Source organism: Malania oleifera, chromosome 6, assembly GCF_029873635.1.
Source record: "Malania oleifera isolate guangnan ecotype guangnan chromosome 6, ASM2987363v1, whole genome shotgun sequence".
NCBI classification, from domain to species: Eukaryota; Viridiplantae; Streptophyta; class Magnoliopsida; order Santalales; family Ximeniaceae; genus Malania; species Malania oleifera.
This window is the reverse complement of record NC_080422.1, coordinates 102679600-102705202: the sequence shown is the minus strand read 5'-3', so window position 1 is coordinate 102705202 and position 25603 is coordinate 102679600. Positions and strand designations below refer to the sequence as shown.

At 37.3% G+C, this 25603-nt stretch overlaps 1 protein-coding gene across 1 annotated transcript; it reads right to left on the bottom strand.

Annotated features, from left to right (window-relative positions):
• Positions 1-433: 433 nt before the first annotated feature.
• Positions 434-5358, bottom strand: LOC131157241 (chaperone protein dnaJ 49-like). The gene is made up of 3 exons (XM_058111233.1): positions 5169-5358; positions 3813-4932; positions 434-1030 (listed from the first exon to the last, which is right to left on the bottom strand). Exon 2 carries the CDS (start codon positions 4898-4900, stop codon positions 3827-3829), a length of 1074 nt encoding a protein of 357 aa, XP_057967216.1. The 5' UTR covers positions 4901-4932; positions 5169-5358; the 3' UTR covers positions 434-1030; positions 3813-3826.
• Positions 5359-25603: the final 20245 nt, after the last annotated feature.

The window sequence follows — 25603 nt, the reverse complement described above, 5'->3', positions numbered from 1 at the left end:
GGCATTCCACGAACCAAACATAACCTTAAGACTTTCATTGCACTCTGCATGAAGTTGAGAATCATCTGTAAAAGAGCTACCTACTGTGTCTTCATGATGAAATCTCTTAAAACAATGGAGGTACCCTGCCTACCCTATTTAAATCATGCCAATGTGTTTTTGCAGAGTTAAATTGCTTACACGGCCTAGTTTTAATGAAGGGAGGTTATCATTTTCTCGTCTTCATAAGGGCATCTGTATCTTACTGGAATGAAGTTCATAAGGTCTCTTGCTTGGAGAACACAAGCAAGCTTACATGGGCGGCAGCTGCATACCACACTTGACTAACCACATCTAGGTAATCTTAACTGACTAATTCTAGTTGGATGTCCTAGCTTTTTATCTCAAGCATGAGAGAGAGAGAGAGAGAGAGAGAGAGAGAGAGAGAGATGGATGAGTCACAAAAAGAGTAGAAGACTCTTTATTTTGAATGTTATATTCATAAAATGCAAAATATGATATTGATCACTCCAGCTGAACAGCCACTCCAAAAATTGGGGAACACCAATCATACCATACCAGCCTGCAAATCACAGCAATGAAGCCTCATATATGGCAGCAAAGATGGACAGCTCTGAAGATGCCGTGGAGGATAAATAAAGAGGCGGATCTTAAATTTTTCACACGGGGGCCAACATATATCAACCAATATTTCATATAAAACTCAATTAGTCTGTGCACAATATAGTCTCTGAGATGCTGTCTGAATCTGTGGTCATGCCAATTCCAGCACGCAATTGCTGAAACCACCATAAAAGCAACTTGTCGAGAGGGCACAGGAGAGAGAATATTCATGGTGCATATATATGCTGCCAGAAGTTTTAGCAGCACGACATATTGAATAAAGGTGACAAAGTAAGGACATGGCTTTCATGGAAATAATCTCAATGTGACAGCTATACTACATTCATCATCCCTCCAGTGCAAAAAATTCCAAATCCCAATGAATCTTTTGAAATTTAAAATGTTGATAGTTGCACCGACAAGAAATCTGCAAAAGGGAAACAATGCATATTCAAACTACGAGATGTTATATCATTATATATATTTCAGCATAATCAAATCCTAATAACAATCTAAACTGTGCCAAACGACTAGAGAACGTGATCAGTTAATTGATATTATGAAGTTCATGCAGCAACAATCCTGCCCTCTTCCCAAACTAGAAAGAGAGAGGGAGAGAGCATAAAAACACAGAGAGAGAGAGAGCATTGGTGGCGATTCAGCAAATAAGACTAACAAATAATTTACAAAATTACCATCCCAACAACAAGCAGCACTTAAAAACTAACAGCAGAACTTTAAAATTTTAAACCAAAAAAAAAAAAAAGGGTAAGACAGCGAACAAACCAACAGTTGTGATACATGCAATTTAGAATTTATGTTCCTGTCTCGCCCACAGGCCACAATTAACTCAAAGAAATAGTAATGATAGCCTTTATCAGGTAAAACTCAGCCTACCCTATTAGTGCATGTTTGGACAATGCCCTCAAGCCTGAGGCCAGATAACGCTACACCTCCCAAACCCTACTAACTGCCCTTCAATGGACCAATGCATTAGCAATATGTTCCTCTTAACTAAAGAAGCAAAGCATATTATGCGGCAGGCCCTGTTTTGACCACACCCTGTTTATTAAATTAGGGTCAATTCCATTAAGTTTACTACATTTCATTCTAATTAAGCAAGCAATAGCATGACAAATATTCAACTACACCAACCAATCCAAAGAGGATTCGAACGCACCCCCACCCCCCACCACCCCTCAAAAAACAACAACATTCATCCCAAAATCTCATCCCTTTCCAATCACCCTAAGACAAGTTGGAATTTCTTATAGAGAATGAGCTAATCTCTCAGGAAAAACCAACAAGTTTCTCCACAAAAATTTGCACCTCAGTCCTACCACTGCTTCCAACACTCACTCAACCAACAATCATAATGATTTCTGTAACATGGCTTCATACAACTTCAAACAAAGCTTCCATCTAGATATTGGCTGAATAGCACACTCTGCTCCAATTAATAAAAGTACCCTTACTCCTCTGCTATAACTCTCACGGTCTCACCATAGGAAGTCTATTTGAAACTTTTCCACCCTTTAATGTCCTAGAAACCAAAATAGAGAATAAACAAAAATATGCATGGAAAGGCTCGATTGTGGATGAGAGTAGAGTGCTTCTAATAAGAATAAGCTGCCCTCTTTCTGAAAGGCGTTTATTTTTCACATCTGCCGGTCTGAAGGACCCTTCAGAATGTTATAATGGAATACCACACTGCACTAAATCTGAAAGACAAACCCCAACAGCAAACTTTGGTACACAGGACTGACCATGCATCCCAAATTTCTGCCAACAAGGATTTGCTCCATTTCACCCACAACCCACTTTTTAGCAATACTAAATTGAAATGGCCTCCAAACTAAGTGAGATGCACCTAAAAGATGACAATTTAATTCATCCTAACCCCTGTGAATAACACAGCATCCTTTTCAATCCTAGATTTAGGAAATAAACGTTTTAAGATATCGCCTCAAGTCATATTTATTTATTTTTAGATAATAAAACAAGTTAAAAGTAAAACATAATTACAATGAAATGAGGATAAGAAATCCCCCAAGAAAAAGCTCAAAAGAAACAAATTACACCAAAGCTGCCTTCCAATTCCTCTGAATATTGGCCAGCAAAAGACACCCAAAAACCCCCAAAAAATGAGCCTAAAAAGAAGCAAGAAAAATAACTTTCTCCCAAAGCAATCTTGGAGAAGTCTTTTCATATTTAAAAACTCTAGCATTCTTTTCCAGCCAAGGTGACCACAAGATTGTAAAAACAGCTCAGTACCAAAATATCTTCTCTCTCCTTCCCAAAACCCCAAAACTTGACCTTCAAAAAATCCCGAATTGTAGTCGCTTCAAGTCTTTTATTTAGCATATGTGCATTGATATACAAGTACCATTTCTTTGTTTTGAAATGTTAAGCTTAAAGCTCCACTAAGGGATGAATATATTTCATAGCTTAAACTACTTCAGATTTAGGCCAGTATCATGGTCAAAGAATTCAATGTTTTTGATATCCTAAGAGAAAGGCAGCTAGGTCAATTTAACCCTCAAACAAAAGGAAAAAAAAAAGAATAAGGTTTTTGATATTCTATAACACAATGAACAAGCCTCTGTTATCAAGTATTTACACTTGGAAGCTTAATAGGATGAATATTGAATTCAAGCTTAAAACTTGCACAGGATAAGCACATTCATAGCTTAACTAAAGCAGCGTTTGGTTCACAGAATCAAGCCCAAAAATAAAATCAAAATTCAAGTTCTGATTCCCATCCTATAGTTTGGATTTGGAGAAAATGGTGTTGATTTTAAGAGGAATTATTTTCAAGGTAAGCAATTGCTTCTTACTCAAGATTTTTGGATGTCTCCAACACCAGAGAGAGAGAGAGAGAGAGAGAGAGAGGGAAAGAGTGAGAATTTTGGATAGTGGATCAGTAGAACTTGTTAAGAGTTATGTCAATAATTTATTTACTTGTATATCTATATACAAAGGACAATAATTTAATCAAAAAGTTCAAGGTACAACACACGCAATTGACCCCTCACTGCTATATGTATGGGTCAAGCATCATTTAGTTGGGGGAAAGGAGAGAGAGAGAGAGAGAGAGAAACATAGATATGAAATGACTAGTTCTCATTACTTATAAAATCCCTCAGTAAATAAAATGTTGCTCTTCAAACATCAAAAATAAAACATATATAAATGGGAAGACAAACCACCTTGGATGAAGACATTAAGCCACACTCTCATACTGCCTTAGCATGTCACAATGTGGTGTTTCCTGTATGAATCCCCAGTGTTTACGTTGCAACTCAAGCTGACAATTCTGGGCAAGAATTGAAAAGTAATCACTCTCAACTCGCCTTTCAAGAGCCACACGTTCTTGGGTATTAGGAGGGTACTGTTGCTCAAAATTTGCTGTCTTCACATAATAATTGACGCCCTTTTGAGTAACAAATCGGTATTCATAAGGATATTTCCTAGATAGGGCATATATTGGCTCCGAGGATGGCAAAAAGTTCAAGAGTAGCAGCACAAGCACCGGCAGTAACTGAATGAGTGTCCGTAGATTAAAACCTCCAGACCCATGATCGCCCATCCTTGGTCCCGTGCCCCTCCCAAAGCCAAACCCTCCAAACTGAGCCGTTGCCGGATGCATTCCACCAAAGAAGAAATTCCTAAAGATCTCATCGGGATCAATTTCAGCATCATAAAATCCATTATATCCATGCGGATTATGCCTTGTTGTGCGCCGCTCAAGAACAGGCTCATCGGAACCAACAAGATCGTACCTTTTCCTACTCTCTTCGTTGCTTAAGCACTGAAAAGCCTTCGACACTGCCTTGAAGGCCTCCTCAGCACCAGGGGCCTTATTCTTATCGGGGTGAACTTTCAAAGAAAGCTTCCTGTATGCCTTTCGGACATCATCCACAGTGCAAGTCTTCTCTAGACCCAAAATCTCATAATAATCCTTCTTCTTCTTAATTTGCCTCACGATGGTTATCTGCTCTTCCGTGTAAGCCACTGAAGAGGTCGATGTAGAAGACCCACCTGCCGAAACCCTATGCCGAACCGAAGACTGTTCAGAGGGCTTCGTCGAAGCCTGTGATGATGATTCGCCTGCCGGTGCGGCTGACTGGTCAGCGGATTGACCTTCGATCGCCGATAGGAGATCATCAACCAGCAAAGTTGGATCAAGCCGGCGTGCCTTCGTGACGAATTTGAGGGCGCGGGTTCGATCCCCGGCCTCCAGCGCCTCCCGACAAATTCTCAAGCATTTCAATGCCTCATCTTTGTTTCCGTCCATCTTAAAAACCAACGAAACCTAGAGCAAATCCCCTAACAAAACCAAAGAAAACAAAAGAGGGGTGCCAAAAAAATTTAGATGCAATCTTATCACGAATTCAACCCTAGCACCGTCTAGATCAGCAAAATCCATCACATTCAATCAGAAAAATGTAAGAAACGATATCCAAATGAAAATTGCACAGATCGATTCAATTACGCAAAAGAAAAAACTATAAAATCGGGCAAATTTAGCTCGCCAAATAATAATAATAATAATAATCTTCCACCTGCGCTTCTCTTCTTTGGGAAACGAAGAGTTGGGATTTGGCGATGGAGAGTTAGGGCTTGCCCTCGATCTGGAGAGTCGTGGTCTGCAAGAGACGCAGCCACACAAGGACGACTCCGGTGCAGAACCAATAGGGGTGAGAGAGATAGAGAGAGAGCGATGGGAAATATCCGGGAAATGATGGATCATCTACTCTATTTGTATTTTAGGGTCCGTGATACTAACCCGGACCTTATCCGATTCTTTGATTCGGGTTTTATGGTACCCGTATCCTGCTCCGGCCGGACCGGCCCTTTGCCATATTGAGTGTAATTTCATCTTGACCAATCTTATCACTAGCTGCACTGATTCATTAATACAACCAAATAAATAAATAAATAAATAAATATATATACATATATATATATATATAGTATCTAAAATATAGACAAATGATAAAATCATATTAGTTTGATGAATCATGCTATGCAAACATACTTAATGTTCTCTCCATCCAAATAAAAAGATTTGAGAACTTTAAAATAATGTTTAAAATTTGAGATTTTAGGCTTTTTGATTTAAATTCATATGAATTTTTATAAAATTTAACTTGTATTTGAGAGTATGAATTTTGACTTTATTTTTGATTTGTATGAATTTGACAAAACTTATGGTAATGTTTTCTGTTTAAACCCACAAGAATCTGAATTCAAACTCTTAAACATAATGTTAGTATAACTTTGTACAGGTGTGGCAAAATTAGTTAGCGTCCAATGAATAATCCGTAAATTGTTGTTTAAATCGTCTTTGAATTTAAGGTTTATTGACCAATTTATAATTGAATCAAAATAAACTTAACATATTTATTTTATGAATTAAATAGATTCACGTCCTATGACTATTGAGTTACTTATTTGACCCACAATTCACTCCGCACTTACTTAGGCATAGGCCTAGCCCAAATTTATTCTCATAAATAATGATCAATAAATATGAACCATAGTGATAGGTCTCATCCATGTCCTATAGGAGCTTATAGTCATGTAGGTTGGCATTCGTTCCACTTAATAGTGGAAAGTGGCACCCACTTAAACTTAACTAATAATTACGAGGTCCCGTCGTCTATCTCTAACCTCTCCTATAACAGTCTCCTCTCCATGGGCCCCGACTGGAACTTACCTGAAAACCCTGAGACGTGGGCCTCTTTCTCTAACTATGAGCTGCGATGCCTCTTTGGATGTCACTTTCAATAACCGTAGCCCTATCTACGACCTTTGCAAATGTCTGAGCCCGAAAACTGATAAACTGCTTAAACAAGTTCTGCCTCAGACCATCTTCAAACTTTCTTATCTTCTTCTCCTCATTTGGTGCCAAATGTGGGGCAAATTGAGATAACTCAATAAATCGAGTTGCATATTGAGATACTGACATCTGCCCCTGGACTAAATGCATAAATTCTGCTGCCTTCGCGCTTCGAACGATAGCAGAAAAATATTGCTTGAAGAACAACTCCTTGAATAAACTCTACGTCACCAGTACTAGATCCGGCCTCTGCTCCTCAATCAATATTGCTGATCTCCGCCAACGTTTTGCCTCTTCTGTCAGTTTATACGCCACAAATACTACCTTATGTTCGTCTATACATGGAAGCACTGTCAATGTCTCTTCAATGTCTTGGACCCAATTTTCAGTTACAATTGGGTCAGCTCCACCTGTGACAACCCGAATAATAATGGGATTTAAATAATAAAGAGGAAGGAAAATGAAGACAGTAACAGAAAGAGGAAGTTGACTTCGTTGACGAAAGCTTCACATTCGTTGATGACATTGCACTTTGGAAGGGATAATCGAGGGAAATCATCAGGGCTTCGTCGACGAATACAGGGGATTTGTCGACGAAGGTATAAGAGGATTCGTCAACGAAGACAAGATTCGTCGACGAGGAAATACCGATAGAGGTTTTTGAGCAGACTGAATTTCGTCGACGAGGAGCGGATTTGTCGACGAAATTATTAAAGGACTCGTCGATGAATGACGTGGCTCATCGACGAATCCAGCTCTATAAATATAAAAAATCCGGATTTTTACTTCCAAATTAAAAAATCTCTTTCCTCTCTCTCTCTCCCCTTCCTTTCTCTCTCTCTCTCGTCGATTTCAAGCCAAATTTATGCCGGATCGACAATCCGAAGCCACCACGACGCTTCTGGAGAAGTTCTCTCCAAATCTGTCAGAGCGGATCGTTGGTGAAAGTAAGTTGGAAATCATCATTGAGTTAAGGTAAGGCTTTTTAAGCCAAATTTGGTCTTGCGGTAGTTAGAGGAAATGATATACATGTGGAAATACTGAAGTTTAATACTGGGAGTTTTCATTTTCAGGGTATTGGTCAAGAAATCCTACGGGTGTTAGACTATAATATTTTGAGGGTTTTCTCAGTAGCCAAGTAAGGGAATAAACTAAAACAATCATTTTCATGCAAATTATTATTATTTATGAGATAAGTTATTTTCTGGAAAGCATGTATTATAGTTATAGATTATGAAGGAAATGTACGTTTGATAAAAATACGACTAATATGTTGAAATGTATATATATATATATATATATGTATGAGATGTCAGAAAGTATGATTTTAAAATGTAATGTATGGTTTTATACAGCAAATATGTGGCATGAATATTATTTTACGTGGAGAAATATTATGATATAATAATGATATGAATGCAGTATGATTTGACAAGTTATGGAAGTATACAGTATATTATGATTCTGACAAATACATGATTAAATGATTATTTTCAGAATGATGTATTTATGTATGATTTCGCGCGAGGCCGTATTTATGTATGATTTCGGCACGAGGCCGTATTTATGAAATGTTCGGTGCGAGGCTGTATTTATGAAAATATGAAAGATACTATATTATATGTTACCAGAACTCGGATGTTAGTTTAGTTTAGTTTAGGAGCACGGTACCGTAGCTTATAGATCAGGCGTTTATGATTAGATTAGTGCTAACCACCCCACGAGGGGGTGGGAGATGGATAGTCGATGTGGCTTTCAGTAGAGTGTGGACGTCCACCTGGTAGTTTGGACCAGGGTGTGGCGGGCCCATTGTACTTACATACATTTTTGACTCGGCAGTGGTCGGCCAGCCATTGTCGGGTCCCGCCTTCGAGCTGCACAACTCGTCATGGGGAATAATACATGACATTAGTTAGCTATTCATCTTGGGTATGTTTTCAATATTATCAGTTATAAAAGATGTTTTATGTGCGATATGATTTATTAGCAAATATGAAAGTATGTGATTATTCAGTGCAATATGTTAAACGTTTATAGAAATATGAAATGTACTATATATGTATAATTGCCTTAAATGTTCATGTTGTCACACAACTGTATTTAGTTTATTTTCCCTTACTGAGATGTGTCTCACCCCCAACATCAATTAAATTTTCAGGAGACCTAGAGAGATCGGCGGGTTGAGGCCACCGTTGAGTCAGTTATATTACCCCGTTAGGAGGGTAAACGATGTACTAGGATCAGAATTGTTTTGGTTATGTGATCCTAAATGTATTTTGAAATATTTTGGAAGAATGTAAATAAATACAGTATTTTGAGGAATGTAGATAACTCTAGTATTATGTAATATATGGTGTGATGAATATGATTATTTGTACTGCTGTTTAGGTTTCCGCTGTATATGTCAGGTATGTCCCCGTTACCTATGGGTTTGGGTTGACCATCTTATTGATTATGTTTTATTATTTGATAAGTAAGCAGGTCGTTACACCACTAGCAAAAGATGGGGGCTTCATCCGCGTAAACTGCTCGATCATGCAGCTACGTTCCCTTGAGCTCCTAGTCATCTCAGCTATCACCTGCTAGGTGGCGCTGCGCAATACTACATCAGTATCTCCACCTCCCATATTGGAAGGTCCTGCTCTATCACCCTCAACATTTGTACCACTACTCCCTGGGTCCATCCTGAAAAGACAGTGAACACATTTTAAGGATCTTATCTCTCAAGAAAATCTAATTTCTTTCATCCAACTAAAATCTTAGATTCACTGTTGACTATTCCCTCTAACTTTAATTCAAAATCAAATCCTGTAACCTAGACACATGACCCGATAATAGTTTACTATGGCTTTCCTGAAATCGTCATCCCAGGAAAGACACAGAAACCACCACAGAAATCCTACACCTAGACTACAGAACAAAACCTTAAATCCTTCCCTATACTCTTGTATTGCTTCCACTGCACTCTAAAGTTTATAGAATCTAGCAACCTAAGCTCTGATACCAAACTGTAACGACCTACTTTTTCTTGCTCTTTTTTTTAAAAAAAAATGTAAAACTTTTACTACTCTGATACCTTTAATATAAATCAAACCAACATCACGGAACCTATAGGACCCGTGGAATCTGAGACATAATAAACCACCTGAACAGTGGGAAGCAAAATACATACAACCATGCCAATATATATAATACCAGAGTATCATAAATATTTCCCAAAATATAAATACACAACTATACTCAAAATACCCTCATCTGAACCTAGGGACTACTCAAGATAATTACCCAAAAATACTCACCCTATAGTCAGGGCAATATTGTAGTCCCTCCACCTGCGAGCCTGATGTGCTCGCCTAGCAGGATCACTTGAAAAAAAATTTATAAATCACTAGGATGAGATAACACTCAGTAAGATGAAATATGCTATTACTAGTGTGTGACAGGTGAATTTTCATATTATAAAACTAATTTGGAAATACCATAAATAATTGAGTTTGCGTAACACATATAAACATTTCAATATAGCTCATACCTATGTTGCTTAACATAAACTGTTTCCTGAATTTTCTAAGCATAATACTTTTAATATCCATAGGTATATCTATGGTTTCTGTAAACTTGAATATACATACATATATATATATATATATATATATATATATATATTAACTGAGAAAATTTCCTAGATGGATAACTGAAATTCATGATTTAACCCTTCATGATAAGGTTGTGCGGCCCAAAAGCGAGACCTATCCTGACTGGCCGACTAGGGTAAGTCAACTCAACTTCGACGGTCATATTGACCCCCTCAACTCTTATCTGAAGGGGAGCCTGTCCACAACATAGGCACGATTGACTTCTGAATACCACATACTATCTGAGTAATGTGGTTGCACTTTGAACTGAATATAGCTACGGTACCGTACTCTGTTGTCTGAATTTGTCCATCAGGGTCTGATACTATATACATATGTACTGATACATTTATATTACTATTTTTCTAGGATTTTATAATAACTAAAACATTGTAAAACCGATCTGCTAATATGAATAGCTGGCTAAACATTTAATGTATGTATATCTGTTGACTTTATAGGTCACACCCGGTTTTGATAATGACAAATACTTAGGTATTCGATGGTTTTCAAGTGTTTGTGCAGGCTTAGATGAGCATCTCAAGAAATGACACTTGAAGCAACAAGAAGACCCTAAAGACTTGTAATTTGTAATTGTAAATTCAATATCTGTAATATGGGTCTGTAATAGTAACATAGGCTGTGGTTTGTATTTATCTTGCCTACACATCATGCATATTGGATATATGGTAAGCTCAAAATGACCATAGGGGCTGAATGACTTTAGGGCACCTTGAAAAGACCCTAGTAAGACTCTAGGTCCCAACACTCACACACATAACATATAATATATAGGAGTGTTGAAATTGTGCTTGAATTGAAAATTTCTTAGCAACTTGATAGAGCTCGGGCGACCGAACCCTTGGAGTACAAAACTCCTCGGGCGACCGAATTAAAATGTCCTTATCTTCCTCAGGCACTCAAACGCCTCGAAAGGGACAGTTCACCAACTCGGGCGACCAACCATTTTAATTCAAAAAGGACCCTGGGCGACCGAACACATGGATTCGGGCCACTGGACATTTGATCGGGCATCTGAAGTTACGAAGCTTTGCTACTGACTTTGATTCGGGCTGCCGAAGGGTAATATGGGCAACCGAACTGCATTGAAGACCTTTTTTAGCATGTGTCTGATCGAGCGACCGAACTTAGGTTCAGGCACCCGAACCCCAATCGGTTAAAATTAATTTAACCGTGGTAAAACAGGGTCATTTCGAGCTAATTGCATTTTAATCATTTGGAACTTTTTAAATTATTCCCATCATATCCTAAACGGTTATATTTTTACCCATGACTATAAATATGAGTCCATTTGCAAAATTAGCAACATATTAGCAAGTAGATTAGCCAAAATATCCTTTCTTTTGAAAATACATTCTTTGGCCAAATACTCTCAAATTTCCATTCCTTTGATATATTCTGAGATTGTGAAGTGCTTGTGTGATTGTGGGTTAGGCCAATTGATGCTGTGAAAATGTATCCCCCCTCACTGTTTTAATCTGCAGTTGTTTACATGCAGAAATGAGTGTTGAGCTTTCCAATTATGAGGCAATTCTAAACATGTTCTGTGCCTTGTTTGCCTGAATCTTCTTCATTTCCCGTAAAATACAATGACGTAAATGGTGGGATGATCAATAATGAGGGAACAGGTATACAATGATCCAATGTTTATTTTATCTTTCCACTTTGCTTTTTTATTTTTTTTCCCCAGTTACATTTTTTATTCAGATAAATAATAAATAGGTGTTGTAGACACTCATTATATAGAAAAATCTAAGTATTTTTATCATATTTTAATTTTTTTAGTTTTAAGCATATTTAGGTTGATTTTCTTATTTGGTCATGTAACTTAGGTTCTTGAAAAATTACAAATATGTGTCTTTTAAGGTTTTTGCGTAAACGATTGCTCTTTGGATGAGTACCCTAATTCGCTCAACCTTATCGCCCTGTCTTAAGTGTCCACGCACTAGGAATTGTACAATACTTCATTTGTATTTATAAAATACAATCAAAATGATAGATACAACAAAAATAATAATAAAATAAAAATAAAAGGAAAAAAACTATTAACTTTGGTGCAATCTCAAGAGGGGTATTTAAAAATTATTGCCTAGGTCAATTGATTTAACAACAGTATTACACAACCTAGGGTTAGTCTATGCTAAAAACAAATAAACATACATGTGTAATAAAACTAAAGTGCAGAAAAGTAAACAGTACACACAATATGTTATCGACGTTCGACCAAATTACCTACGCCCCTGTCTTGTCTAACAAGTATAAGGATTACTATTATAAGCTCACTTAACGGGTGGAGCGACACCTAAACAACCAGGTCAATTAGCACAAGGCTAACCTCAACCTTTACAACCAGGTCAATTAACACATGAGTGACATCAACTTATACAATTCTTCCCAGGCTGGATTACCGCCCCCTCAGGCCACGCCTGGAAATACAGTAGTATTCTCTCAAAGTGAAATTGGTACAGTAATTATGCTTTCATGTAAAGCAGATGTGTACCCAATATGCACAGTATAATCAATACACTACAAAAAAATAGGATTTGATAAGTTCAGTGTAGTCTAAGTGTCTACCTTCAAATATCTATGCAAATATTGCAATCAGTGCTTGAGAGTGTAAATGATATGATCTTTGTATCAAATAAAGATTTCAATTACAATGCACAAACAAATATCCTTAGCACATTTTAAATATCTCAACAAATATTTTTGTACAAATATAAACCTCAAGAGATATTTAGATTTAATTTATAAAACGATTTGATCTTTGTGTTCAATAAGATAAAATCAATCAGAGGATATTTCAACAAAGATATTTTTGCATATGCACAAATATCTCAACAAAATATTTCTCAAAGTAAATCACACGAGATATTTAAAATCTGTTTGTAAAAATTATTTGATCTTTGTGTTAAGATGATATTGTTAATCAAGAGGTACACTAACAAAGATCTTCACAAGCAAAATATCCCAAAAATATTTTTCTCAAAAATAAGCACACGAGATATTTGAAAACGGTTTGTAAAAATTTATTTCACAAACAAAAAGCAATACGAACTCTTAAGTATTGCAATGATGATGCAAAACTCACGAGCTCTACGAAGTTTTCCTACGAAAGACTTATTAATGAAGTCTCTTAGAAAAACTCAAGCTTACTCTCGAATAAAATATATATAAATCAATTAGAACTAACGAGAGTGTAAGCTTAACTAGATACTCAAAATAACACTCTTACTTAACAAAGTTTGCAATGAGAATGAGCAAGAATGAAGAAATGAAGCTTGGATGTGAGAAATAGAGCTTTTGAAAATTAGAGAAAATTTGCTAATTATTTTGCTAATTTTTGTAAATGAAGGGGTATATATAAACTTCCCCAAAAATTTAACCGTTCAGGACATGTAAGGAATTATTAAGATTGTTTAAAAATATTTTAGCATAATTAACCTCATTTAAAAACTTTAACCGTGGTAAAAATAATGGGGCAACCCGAGAGCACCGGTCGATCGAAGGAAGTTCGGTTTACCGAGTTGCTTTAAGTTCAATCGATCAGGCATTAATTGAACTACAAGTTCGGTCGACTGGACATGGAGGTTCCAGGGTGATTTTCCATTTTAGCCCGGTTCGGTCGACTGGGAACCTTTTGAACTATGTAGTTTGGTTGACCAGACTGTTAAGTTTCACATGTGGGAACTTGGTCGACCAGGGCGTTGTTATGCATTTTGGCTCGGTCGACCGGGTGGTCAAAAAGTTGACTCGGATGGAGTTCGGTCGACTGGACTGTGGTCAAACTGTTGACCCGGTCCTGGTTTGGTTAATCGGGAAGAATTGTACTTGAGAGTACGGTCGACCGAGCATGCGACTTAAGAGCATTTCGGTTCTGTTGAATTATGCAATCACCCTATTCATATGACCATACATATATGTGCATGTGTGAGTGTCCTAGGGTCATTCTAAGCATTTTTCATTTTGAGGACACTGAAAAAATTCAGCGTCGGTCGATCGAAGGGTGTTCCCTAAGGTCCATCTATGGTCTTGAGCTTATCCTTCCTACCATGCAGGTAAGACATTAATTATTACAGACCATTTTCCTATCTTACTATTATAGACCTAAAATGATAAATAATGAATTACAACACAAAATGATCTTTAGGGTCTTTGTCTTCTTTAAGCCCATATGCGTGCACCATATGATACTTCTGATTGGTCTTGCACACAAACTCATCAACGATTAAATATCAAAGTACTTGTCATAATCAAAATGAGATAAGACCAATAAGGTCAACAAAAACAAAAGAGCCGCTCCTGGTTATCCTTGAAGCTCTATGGACTAGTTTTCTTAGTACATACATCAACAAAATTAGAGCCCAAGTTAATAAGGCCTAATTGGGCTTAATTTAGAATATCAATCCCAATGGGCTTGTACTCAACCCAAGGCCAATTTGGGGCCCATTCCTTCAAAACCCAAGCCGCTTTCAGGCATACCTGTAGGAACCCCTTTTTCCTTTTGCTCCACTACCCTGCACCCTACTCCAACCCTTGCAAGCATCCCTACTTCACTACCTTGTCTCCCTGCTCTAGCCCCCACTGCTCCACCACCTTGGCTCATTTGTAGGCAGCCCTGATCCACTACCCTACCCCCTACCAACCCAAACATCTTGACCAAGTTAGAAATTCGTTCCCGTTTCCCAACTTATAATTAGAGAATTCTAGGGAGAACATAAGAGGACACCAAAAAAACAAGAGAGAGCACCATTCGAGTAGTAAGGAAATAGAGAGGCAGAAAGAAGGAGGATATAAGGATTGAAGAAAAAAGGATAGTACATGAGGAACATTAAAAAGCTAGAAAGAAGAATTCCTAGAGCTATTGAGAATAGAGAAGTAGAAGCAAAGGAAAGTAGGGGGAAACCAGAGGAAGAGTTTGAAGAAATGAGAGGCAAATAAAAAGTAGAGGCTGAAGAGGAAGAACCTAAGAGGTAGGTATCCTAACTTTCTCTCATTTTAATCTATGTATAAGTAGTTTTGACTCTAGAATTGGGGTAAATGTTGTACAATGTATAGAAAAAACTATAATTTGATGCATTATTGGGTAGGACTCAACATTGTATTAAGGTCAGCATTTTGAATGGAAAATTGAATTTTCAATTTTGAGTACTCTTAGGTTGCTCTAACATAGGTCTCATAGTTTGAATCACAAAACCTAAAATTCCCCTCAAAACCTTGTTAAAGCCCTAAGGCAAACACCCCCCCCCCCCCCAAAAAAAAAAGGACCCTCAGTTAAATCCTCGAACCTAAAATTTAAAAACAAATTCAGAATCCCCAACCTAATCCCTTATATCCCAAAATTTTAAACCAAAATTCCTCAAACATACCCATATAATTGACTCGAAAATTCAAGTCAACTTGACTTGAATATCCTAATTTGACCCGAATACCTGGGTCAAACTACCCAGACCCGAGTCAACTAAACTCAAACCTGGGTCAAACCGACTTGTTGACTTGGGCCAACTTAACTTGAGTCAACTTAACCTGACTTAGACCTGACACACGTCAACCTTGACCTGAGTCAACAAACTCGAAATCTTTAAGCCCCCTTTAACTTAAACCTAGCCTAATCCTAAACCTAACCCAATTTCCATCCCAAAAACTCAATTAAACTAGGCCTAATTTCCTAAGCTTAATAGCTCGAGCCAATCAAATCAAAAACCCTAAGGCCCAATATCACATAGTCCACCTAAGCCAACCCAGTCCATCTAAGGCTTGAGCCTAATCATTGGACCCAACTCAGCCCAAACCTATCTAGGCCGACAACCTATCTCAACCTAGCCTAAGCCCAAGCTAATCTAAACCTTGGCCTAATCTTAGCTCAAGCCCAAAACCAGCCCATCTTAACCACAACCCTAACTAGCCCTGTAATGTCCCCCCTTTCAGGCGTTGTCACTTTCCTTATGGGTCTTGCGCCCATGGCAACAATGGGTACCTATCAGAGCACTCGCTGTGAGTGGGGGACATTAGCTGCCCCAAAGCAGCAAGCCTCCGGGCGAAGAGTCCTATTTCGCCACAATCATTCATAAGCGAGAGTTCCCGGAGATTAGGAGACATTAGCTATCCCTTTGCTCTGATGCCAACTATAATGCCCCGACCCACCACGTGGGCCCGAAGTGCTAGAAAACATAACATAAAATAAAAATACTCTCTAATACCATAAATAAGAGGGTCCGACCCCGAAGGGTTCATGGTTGCCCATCCATAAACAACATACAATAAAACAGCGGAAAAGTTTCGTTCTCAAAATACCATACCAGAGTTCTAAGTCAATACTATTACATAAATACTTCCAATGTTTCTATTACAATCCCAAAAAGATAACCTGACCATAGTCCAATACTTACACAAGTACTTACAAAACTCACAAAACACTACGCTCCAGCACCCACAAGAACGCTAGGTCCGGTTTCCTGCAGGACCTGAAATAAGATTTGTATATTAGGGTGAGACAGTTCTCACTAAGGTAGATCATATTACATCAGTGCGTGACTGCATGAGTTTATTCCAACAAAAAACAATAGTAGATTTAACTGAAATGGATTACACAGTTAAAACATTCTCAATCCTGTATTATAAAAGATGTAACATCTCGAAAAAATAATATGAATTGGTGTAATTCTAAAAAAAAATTTTAAAAATCAATTATTATGAATTAATTAATTAATTAAGTATTATTAAATCAATTATATATATATATATAAGATTTAATAATAATATAATAATATATTTATTTATATAGGAAGTAAATCTTCCTCAGGAAGATCAAAGTTTGCATGCTCTCTCTCTCTTTCTCTCTCTCTCTCTCTCTCTCTCTCTCTCTCTCTCCTCTCTCTCTCTCTCTCTCTCTCTCCTCTCTCTCTCTCTCTCTCTCTCTCTCTCTCTCTCTCTCTCTCTCTGTACTCTCCATCCCTCCTCCATCTTCCTCCTCTCTCTCCTCATTTTCTCGGTTGATCGGGAAATGAAATGTACCATTGGGTTCCTAGCTCCGCCACCGATATTTCTATCGAAGTGGATTTTTCGTGGGAGCGACGTAGGCACCATTCCTGGGGTAAGGTAATATTTCCCTATTTTCTCAATTTTTCCTTAAAACTGCCACTAAATCGACGATCGGGCACCACCACAGGGTCCTAGTCGCGATCATTGTCATTTTGGTTGGAATAAATTTTTAATTTGGATTTCCTAGGCACCACTCCAAATCGAGAGTGAGATTTGGGGAATTAAGTAAATTAGTTATATTTGAGGGTATAATTATTTATTTGAAATTTATGGGTCTAGAAAATATTAAAATAATATTTTATTTAGGGTTGATTTAATGAAACTAGGTTTTTTTATTTAGAGCTCAAGTGAGCGTTGCATGTATCTTTTTGGGGTCCCTGCTGGCGTAGTTCAAGAAACCAAGTAAGGGGGAATATATATATATATAGTTCAAGAAACCAAGTAAGGGGGAATATATATATATATATATATATATTAAACTAGATTTTTATGAATTAATTAGGAAATGAAATATGTTATGAATATACGTGTATATTTTTTTGTATGGGTTTAAAATGCCAACCGTTTAAATTACGTTTTCTGAGCCTAGGACTGTTTTATTAGATATGTATATGTGAAATTGAACTGATGAAAGGGAAAGATATTTTCAAGATAATTATATAAGAAATGAAAGGTATATTTTCAGCATATAAATGTTAAATGTGGGTTGAGTTATTTTATAAGAAGTATATATGAATTTTATTGCTAAATAGTGTGGCATGAGTAAATAAGAATTTTGTGTGGAAATATGTTATATGTATGAGATGTAGGATATATAAGAAATGAACTGAGTATGAAAATATTATATGAAATATGCTGCATGTAAAATAGGTGAAAGATGTTGGGTAAAACAACTGAAAAATGCTGGGTAAAATAGCTAAAAGATACTGGGAAAAATAGTTGAAAAATGTTGGATAAAATAGCTGAAAGATGTTGGGTAAAATAGCTAAAAGATGCTGGGTGAAACAGCTGAAAGATACTAGTTATGTTATAAAATGAAATGAAAATGGAAATGAATAAAACAAAAATGAAATGTGAAATGTGAACAATGTAAAATGGGAAAGAGTCACGTAAAATGAAATGTTACGAAATGACAAAGCTGAGAACATGAATGGATGAAAATTACAAAGAAATGGTAGACAGAATAATGTATTATGGTATTATCAGTATTTATGCTAGTAGAACATGTTACGTTTGGGCGAGGCAAACACTTCGCCCGAGGGCTTGCTGAGAAAGGTGAGTGTCCTGGTTGTATCAGGTGTAGCAGTAGGTTGCATAACATGCTCTAGGGCAAAGGGAAACTTCTTGTATGGGTGGGTAGATTTCCCTATTCTTGGGAGCCTTCGCCGATAAACTTTTGTATGAACTGTGTGAGTACGAGATTAATCTATCACTTGAGAGCTTACTGAGTAAGGTGAGTGCCCTAGAAAGCTTCAGCTATGACCTTTGGGTTGCCTAATGTATCAGAGCAGAGGAGTGCTACTTGTATGGACGGGTAATCACCCATATCCTTAGGTAATCTCGTTGGTAAAATATCTTGCATGTGTTTGAATATGATCAGAAAATGATTTCAGAAATTATGCTAATGATTTGCAAATGATGAAAATGTATACTTATGTTATTTACAAACCTTACGTTAGCCACACGCTATTTTAATATATTGTTTCTTCCTTTATTGAGATGTGTTTCACCCGAATATGAATTTATCTTTTTCAGGACCTCCACGAGATCGAACTTAGAGAGCTCGAGCTGTTATAGCATTTTTGGGAAAAAGGGTATAATTTTGATGATATTTTGGAATGTATATATTTTAAATTTTATGTTTTATGTTTTAAGTCTTCTGAGAAAAGGATGGTTGTGAATATTGGAAGTTGTAGATTATGCTTTTGAAGATGTATATATATGTAGATGCAGGTTGATGGATGGATTATTTGGGTTGTTATAGTTAGAAACTTTGGTATTTTATTGTTGAAGGATTATAATTATGTTTACCGTTGCGTGATTGAATTGAGTATTAGGTTCAGATAAATTAAAGACGTGGCACCCGAGTCCCACAAGGCGGGTTTGGGGTGCCACGGAGCAGGTTTATTAAGAATAATGCACCGGGCCCTTTTATCGGGTTCCAGGTGTTACAAAAAATATGTATATAATTTTTGGAAAAGATAGTATAACTCATTACAAGCGAGAGTTCCCGAGGTTGGGGTAGGATACAGACCCATACACTGTAAAATCCCTTGGCTCAGTACTTGATTACGCGCTTAAATTGCGTAATTAGGTGTTTTAATTCATGCATTACGAATTATATTTTTAATTGAATTCCTAATTACTCTCAATATTTTGACGTTGTACTCTATTCATAATGTTTGAGTTTTATTGAGTAATTTATGAATTTTTGGTATTTTTTTTTATTGCAAGGCAATTATTGGAAGCTAAAACCGACATTACTCCGTAATCTGGGCGTAACTTTCTCGTCCGAGTTCCGATCAAGACTATTCAAAATTTTGGGGAAAGCTAAGAAAGAGCTCTACAACTTTCGTGTTTTAAACTTTGAGAGATACGAGCTTCAGTATGGTCGAAATCGTACTTGTGCACTGAGAAACAAAAAAAAAAAAAAAAACAATAAAAAAATAAATAAATAAATAAAGTGGGTCGGGTCTTCATGTGACCTGGCCATGCAAGTGGATGCAAGAGTGCTGGGGGCCGAATTGTCAAAGAGAGGGGGATTTGTTAAATTTTCTGAAGGGGGCTCGTTTTGCTGAAGGAGCTGCCCCGCACACACAGAAGGGAGCTACCTCACCTCACGACCATCCATATCCATTCTTCTCTCTCTCTCTCTCTCTCTCTCTCTCTCTCTCTCTCTCTTTTGAAATTAAATACTGGTTTGAGTTAATGTTATTATTAATTTCAGTTTGCCCCTTTTTTTTTATCCTAGTTTCATTGTTAAGTTAATTTTATATTATTTTTGAAGAACCCTTTTTCTATTAGACTAATTTTAATTTGAAGTGCTCTCTCTCTCTCTCTCTCTCTCTCTCTCTCTCTCCCCCTCCCTTCCTACCTCTTTTATTAATTAGTTTGTTTATTATTATTTGTTTCATTTTGTCATTTCAATACATGGTTAAATATTAAATTTTAGTTTATTATTGCAGTGAATATTTTTGTTTAGAGTTAATGTGGGATTTATTTATGTTTAAAAACATTGGTAGATTAATTTTAATTGCAGTTAAGTTAATGCTACGTTTATGTGTTTTGAGTACATTATTGTTAAGTTTACTTTGCTTAATTTAAAGTTAATGTTGGGTTAAATTTATGTTTGTTTAAGGTATTACTGCTTGAATTTATTTTATTTGTTGAATGCTCGCATTAGATCAATGGAATTTTCATTTTGGTTCATTATTTGAATATTTGAAGCTTGGGTTAGTTCTTGTCGTTTATTTGATGCATGTTATGTTTGTCTAAAGTTCATTTTAATACATTGCCTTGAATACTTTATTGTTGGGTTGATTTTCATGTGAGCTCATTTTTAATGTGGAATTAATTTGTTGAAGTATTTTGTTAAGTTTAAGATTTTGTGTAGGTTAATTTATTTTTGTTTAGGATTTTGTTTGAGTTTAGTTCATTTTCTTGTTTCAATTTCACCACAAATTTTCAAAACCCTCAAAATTTCGAATTTGAACCATGTTCAGTAAAATTTTCTTTTCTTATTTTCTTTTAGATTTACACAACGTTTGGAACTAAACTGCATTCCTTGAGGAGACAATCTAACCCTTGGGCTAATTATTACACGACGAAACTGCTATACTTGGGATAGCTTCTGAGCTGCTCATTTTTAGAGTGAGTCGGTACTTAAAGTTGTAACTCCACCAATTTTATTTTTAAATCATGTACATGCATATCGAACTCATCCTTGCCTAGGAACACCACATAAACCCCGTTTACTTCCCCCATGGTCCATGTTGTGCGGTCCGTAGACCCAATCTAGCTCTGGCAGCCCACCAATCTAATTACTTCAATGTTACAAGTCCGCCTTGGTCATATCCCACCCTAGCTCAAACACTAGAGCCAGTGACCAATTGACTTTTTAGATACCCACCTTTACCAATAAGGCGTGGTTACACTATATCACCCACTAGCAACGGTATCGTGCTCTTATAGTAACTAGTTCCTCGGGTGGTTCATACATCATATATACAATTTATAACGAAAGCACAGTAACCTGTTTTCATTCCACAAAGCATTTAAGCAATTCCAGTATTTTTCTTAAACTCATTCATTTATTAGCATTAACAGGCATACACAACCCTTGGTCTTAAATCGATATCTGATTTTTCACATCCCTAAAAACAATTTGGAACTCCAGTTCCCATATTTCATACCAAATATTCCACAAGTTCAGTTTATTCACAAGTATCATCTCATGTCACACTCATTTGATTAAATATACTATAATATAATAAATGGTTTGCAAAACTACAATTTACATAAAACAAGGTTTCAAGCTAGCCTCTCCAACTTTTAGTATAATAAGAATATATAAGTTTAACGAAAAATGGAGACCATATCCCAAAACCCTAATTTTCCTGAAACCATAAAATACAGTTTAATCGGTTTAGATATCAAAATAACTGATGTAAGACAAATCCCCTTACCTGGCTTACAAGAAAGCCCCTTGAAAATCCCAAAATCCACGCCTTACGGCGTTTGCAATTCAAAATCCTGAAACCACAATTTCCCCAAATAAATCAACACAACCTCTAGATCAACAACCATTAATCATTTCCTAAGCCTTCCTATAGTTCACAACAACCATAAAGCCTTAAAAACCTACTTACCCTAATTTTGGAGTAACGCCCAAAATACTCAAATCAAAGATCTGCTCCTCTAGACTTGTAGAGAATCTCCCCTAGATCCTTGTAGTAACTTCTGTTTGTCGAATCTATCAATAAGCGGTGAGAAATCGTAGAGAGAGAGAACGTGGGTGCAGGTTAGAGAGAGAGAGAGAGAGAGAAATCAAGTTTCTTAATGAAGAAGCAACCAAAATATCCTATTTATAGACCCCTTGACCCAGTCATATTCATCAACGAATGGTGCCTTCGTCGACGAGCCACACAAGGCCGTTCGTCAACGAAGGAAGGACCTTGTCGGCGAACCCTATGCTTTTTCCAAACGTTTTGGATCTCTTTGTTGACGAAACTTTGAATTTCGGCGATGAATCTCATAAGGGCCTTCGTCAACGAGAACATGGAGTTCGTCGACGAAGCTTGCTGAAAATCCCCTGTTTCCTTTCTTATTTAATTTCCTTATTTTCTTGGTTTGGGTCTCTACAATCTCCCCTTCTTATAAAAATTTTGTCCTCAAAATTTGCTAACTAATGTCAACTACCTCTTTATCTCACAATCCATCCTTACCAAAGAGTTGGTGGCCACCCACATGGCAGCCCTATTCCAAATTTATTATCTACCTTCCCTTATGGCAGAGGAATACTGTGGTTACATACACTGTCTCAGGAGATTACAATATCCATACAAAACTCTCTCGAAGACCAAACTATAAACAAACCTATGCTAGAACACTACACATATGAACTAACTCTTACTTACTGCTCTACTCACCTGTTTAGCTTTAAGCATCTCTGAAGAGATGAGGATACTTCTGATGTATCTCTGACTCTAGTTCCCATGAAGCTTCATCCACTGCGTGATCATGCCATAACACCTTTACTAACAGAATTCTCTTCGTATACAGCTCCTGCTCCTTGCGATTTAGGATATGTACTGGTGTCTTCTCATATGCTAACGTGTCCCCGAGTTCCAAAGACTTGTAACTGATTACATACGAAGGATCTATAATATACCTCCTAAGCATGGATATGTGGAACACGTCGTGAATCCTAGACAATGCGGGAGGTAATGCTATCCTGTAGGCCACCAATCTGACTCTCTCCAAAATCTCAAACGGTTTGACATACCTAGGGCTCAACTTGCCCCTCCTACCAAACCTCATCACTCCCTTCATCGAAGCAATCCTAAAAAATATGGCATCACCTATCTCGAACTCTAGCTCCAATCGGCGAGTATCTGCATAACTCTTCTACCAACTCTCAGCTGTCTTTATTCTCTCCTTGATAACCTAGACCTTCTCAGCGGCCTGTTGGACAAACTCCGGCCCTAAAATCTACCACTCACTGGCCACGTCCTAATACAATGGAGATTGGAATCTCTGACCATACAGTGCTTCGAACGATGTTTATCTCGATGCTGGCCTGATAACCGTTGTTGTAGGCAAACTTAACTAATGGCAGATATCTTATCCAACTGCCACCGAAATCCAATACAGATGCCCGTAACATATCCTCTAAGATCTGGATGGTCCTCTCTAACAAACCATATGTCTACAGGTGAAACATTGTACTAAATGTGAGTTAAGATCCCAATGCTTCTTGAAGACTCTTCCAGAATCGGGAAGTAAACCGTGGGTCCCTATTTGAGACAATCGACACTAACACCCCGTGTAATCTGACAATCTCCTGAACATATAGCTCTGCCAGCTTATCCATGAAATAACTGACTTTAATCGGGATGAAATGGGTTGTCTTCGTCAATCGGTCAACCACAATCCAAATTGCATTCAACCCATGAAGTGCTGATAGAAAACCCATGACAAAGTCCATGGAAATGTATTTCCACTTCCATTTAGGGATAAGAAGTGGTTGCAACGGTCTTACTGACCTCTGGTGCTCAGCCTTCACCTACTGGCATGTTAGACACTGCTTTACGAAACGGGCAATCTCTCTTTTCATATTAGACCACCAAGATTCCTGCAAATCCCTGTACATCTTTATACTTCCTGGATGTACAGTGTAGAGTGAACGATGTGCCTCCTCTAGAATGACCTGCTTGATCTTAACATCATTCAGTACACAAATCCTGGTATGGAATCACAACATCTCATCATCTGAGATGTTGAAATTCGGTTTCAACCCATCCTGCACTCCCTCCATAACTTCTACCAGCTTTGGATTTTCGTTTGAGTCGTTCTGATCCTTTCCCGTAAGGTCATCTATACCACCAAGCTAGTAATGAAAGCCTGATGATTTCCTTCCACTACCTCCATGCCTAACTTTTCTAGGTCCATACCAATCTGATGCTAAACACCCACTGCTGAGACTGATGCATCCACTGACTTCTAACTCAGAGTATTAGCTACCGCATTAGCTTTTCCTGGGTGGTAACCAATGGTAGAATCGTAGTCCTTTATCAGCTCTAACCATCACCTCTGCCTCATGTTCAACTCCTTCTAGGTGAGAAAGTACTTAATAATTTTATGATCGGTGAAAATATCGCACCTTTCACCGTACATGTAGTGCCTTCAGATCTTCAATGCATACACTACCGCTGCTAATTTCATATCGTGTATTGAGTAGTTTTTCTCATACTCCTTGAGTTGATGAGAAGCACAAGCAATTACCTTTCCCTGTGAGTCTTGTTAATGGACCTGATAGTCTAGAGAACCTTGCTACCAACTATCGATAGTATCCTGCAAGATCCAGAAAACTCCTGACCTCCTGAACATTCTTCGGTCTCGTCCAGTCCACTACCGCTTCTATTTTACTTGGGTCCACTGATACCCCTTCCCTGGACACTACATGCCCCAGGAATGCCACTTGTTCTAACCAGAACTCGAACCTCTTAAACTTTGCAAAAAGCTTCTTCTCCCTGAGTACCTGAAGTCAACCTCAAATGAATTGCATGCTCCTCGGGACTTCTTAAATAAACTAGGATGTTGTCAATGAAAATGACCATGAATTGGTCCAGATACTCGTAGAGCATCTTGTTCATCAAGTCCATAAACGCTGCAAGAGCTGTAACGACCCAAAAATTATACTTTTTTTTTTTTACCTATTTACTCTTATACCCCTGAATTAACTGCTATAACCTCCCAAGCCCTAAGTAGCACTGACGAAACCCTGCTCATGTTACATACCTAAGCAGTGGAAAACATAAAAACATACATCCATATTTACAATACCAGAATCCAGTTTTTCCCCAAAACAAAATTACATAGTTACACATCATCCCAATATCATATATCCCAAAACTCCTAGTTACTACCCAAAAATATAACCATCTATTAAAACTTACCCTACAAATAGGGTAGTGTATTCACCCTCTCTAACTGCAAGCCTGATCCACTCGCCTAACTGGATCACCTGAAAAAAAATATTAAATTACTAGGATGAGACAACGCTCGGTAAGAGGAAATATGCTATTATTAGTGTGTGGCAACTAAGCCTACAAACATATTATATTGACAAATAATTGAAACAAAATTTAGCTGGCAAAACATCTCATATAGCTTAAAAATACAATTAACATCTATGAGTATGATTTATTCATAATTTTGGTTATATAGACTATTTGGT

What these genes read in the sequence shown, in the direction of transcription:
- LOC131157241 (XM_058111233.1), bottom strand. Translation starts at nt 4,900, where the DNA reads ATGGACGGAAACAAAGATGAGGCATTGAAATGCTTGAGAATTTGTCGG.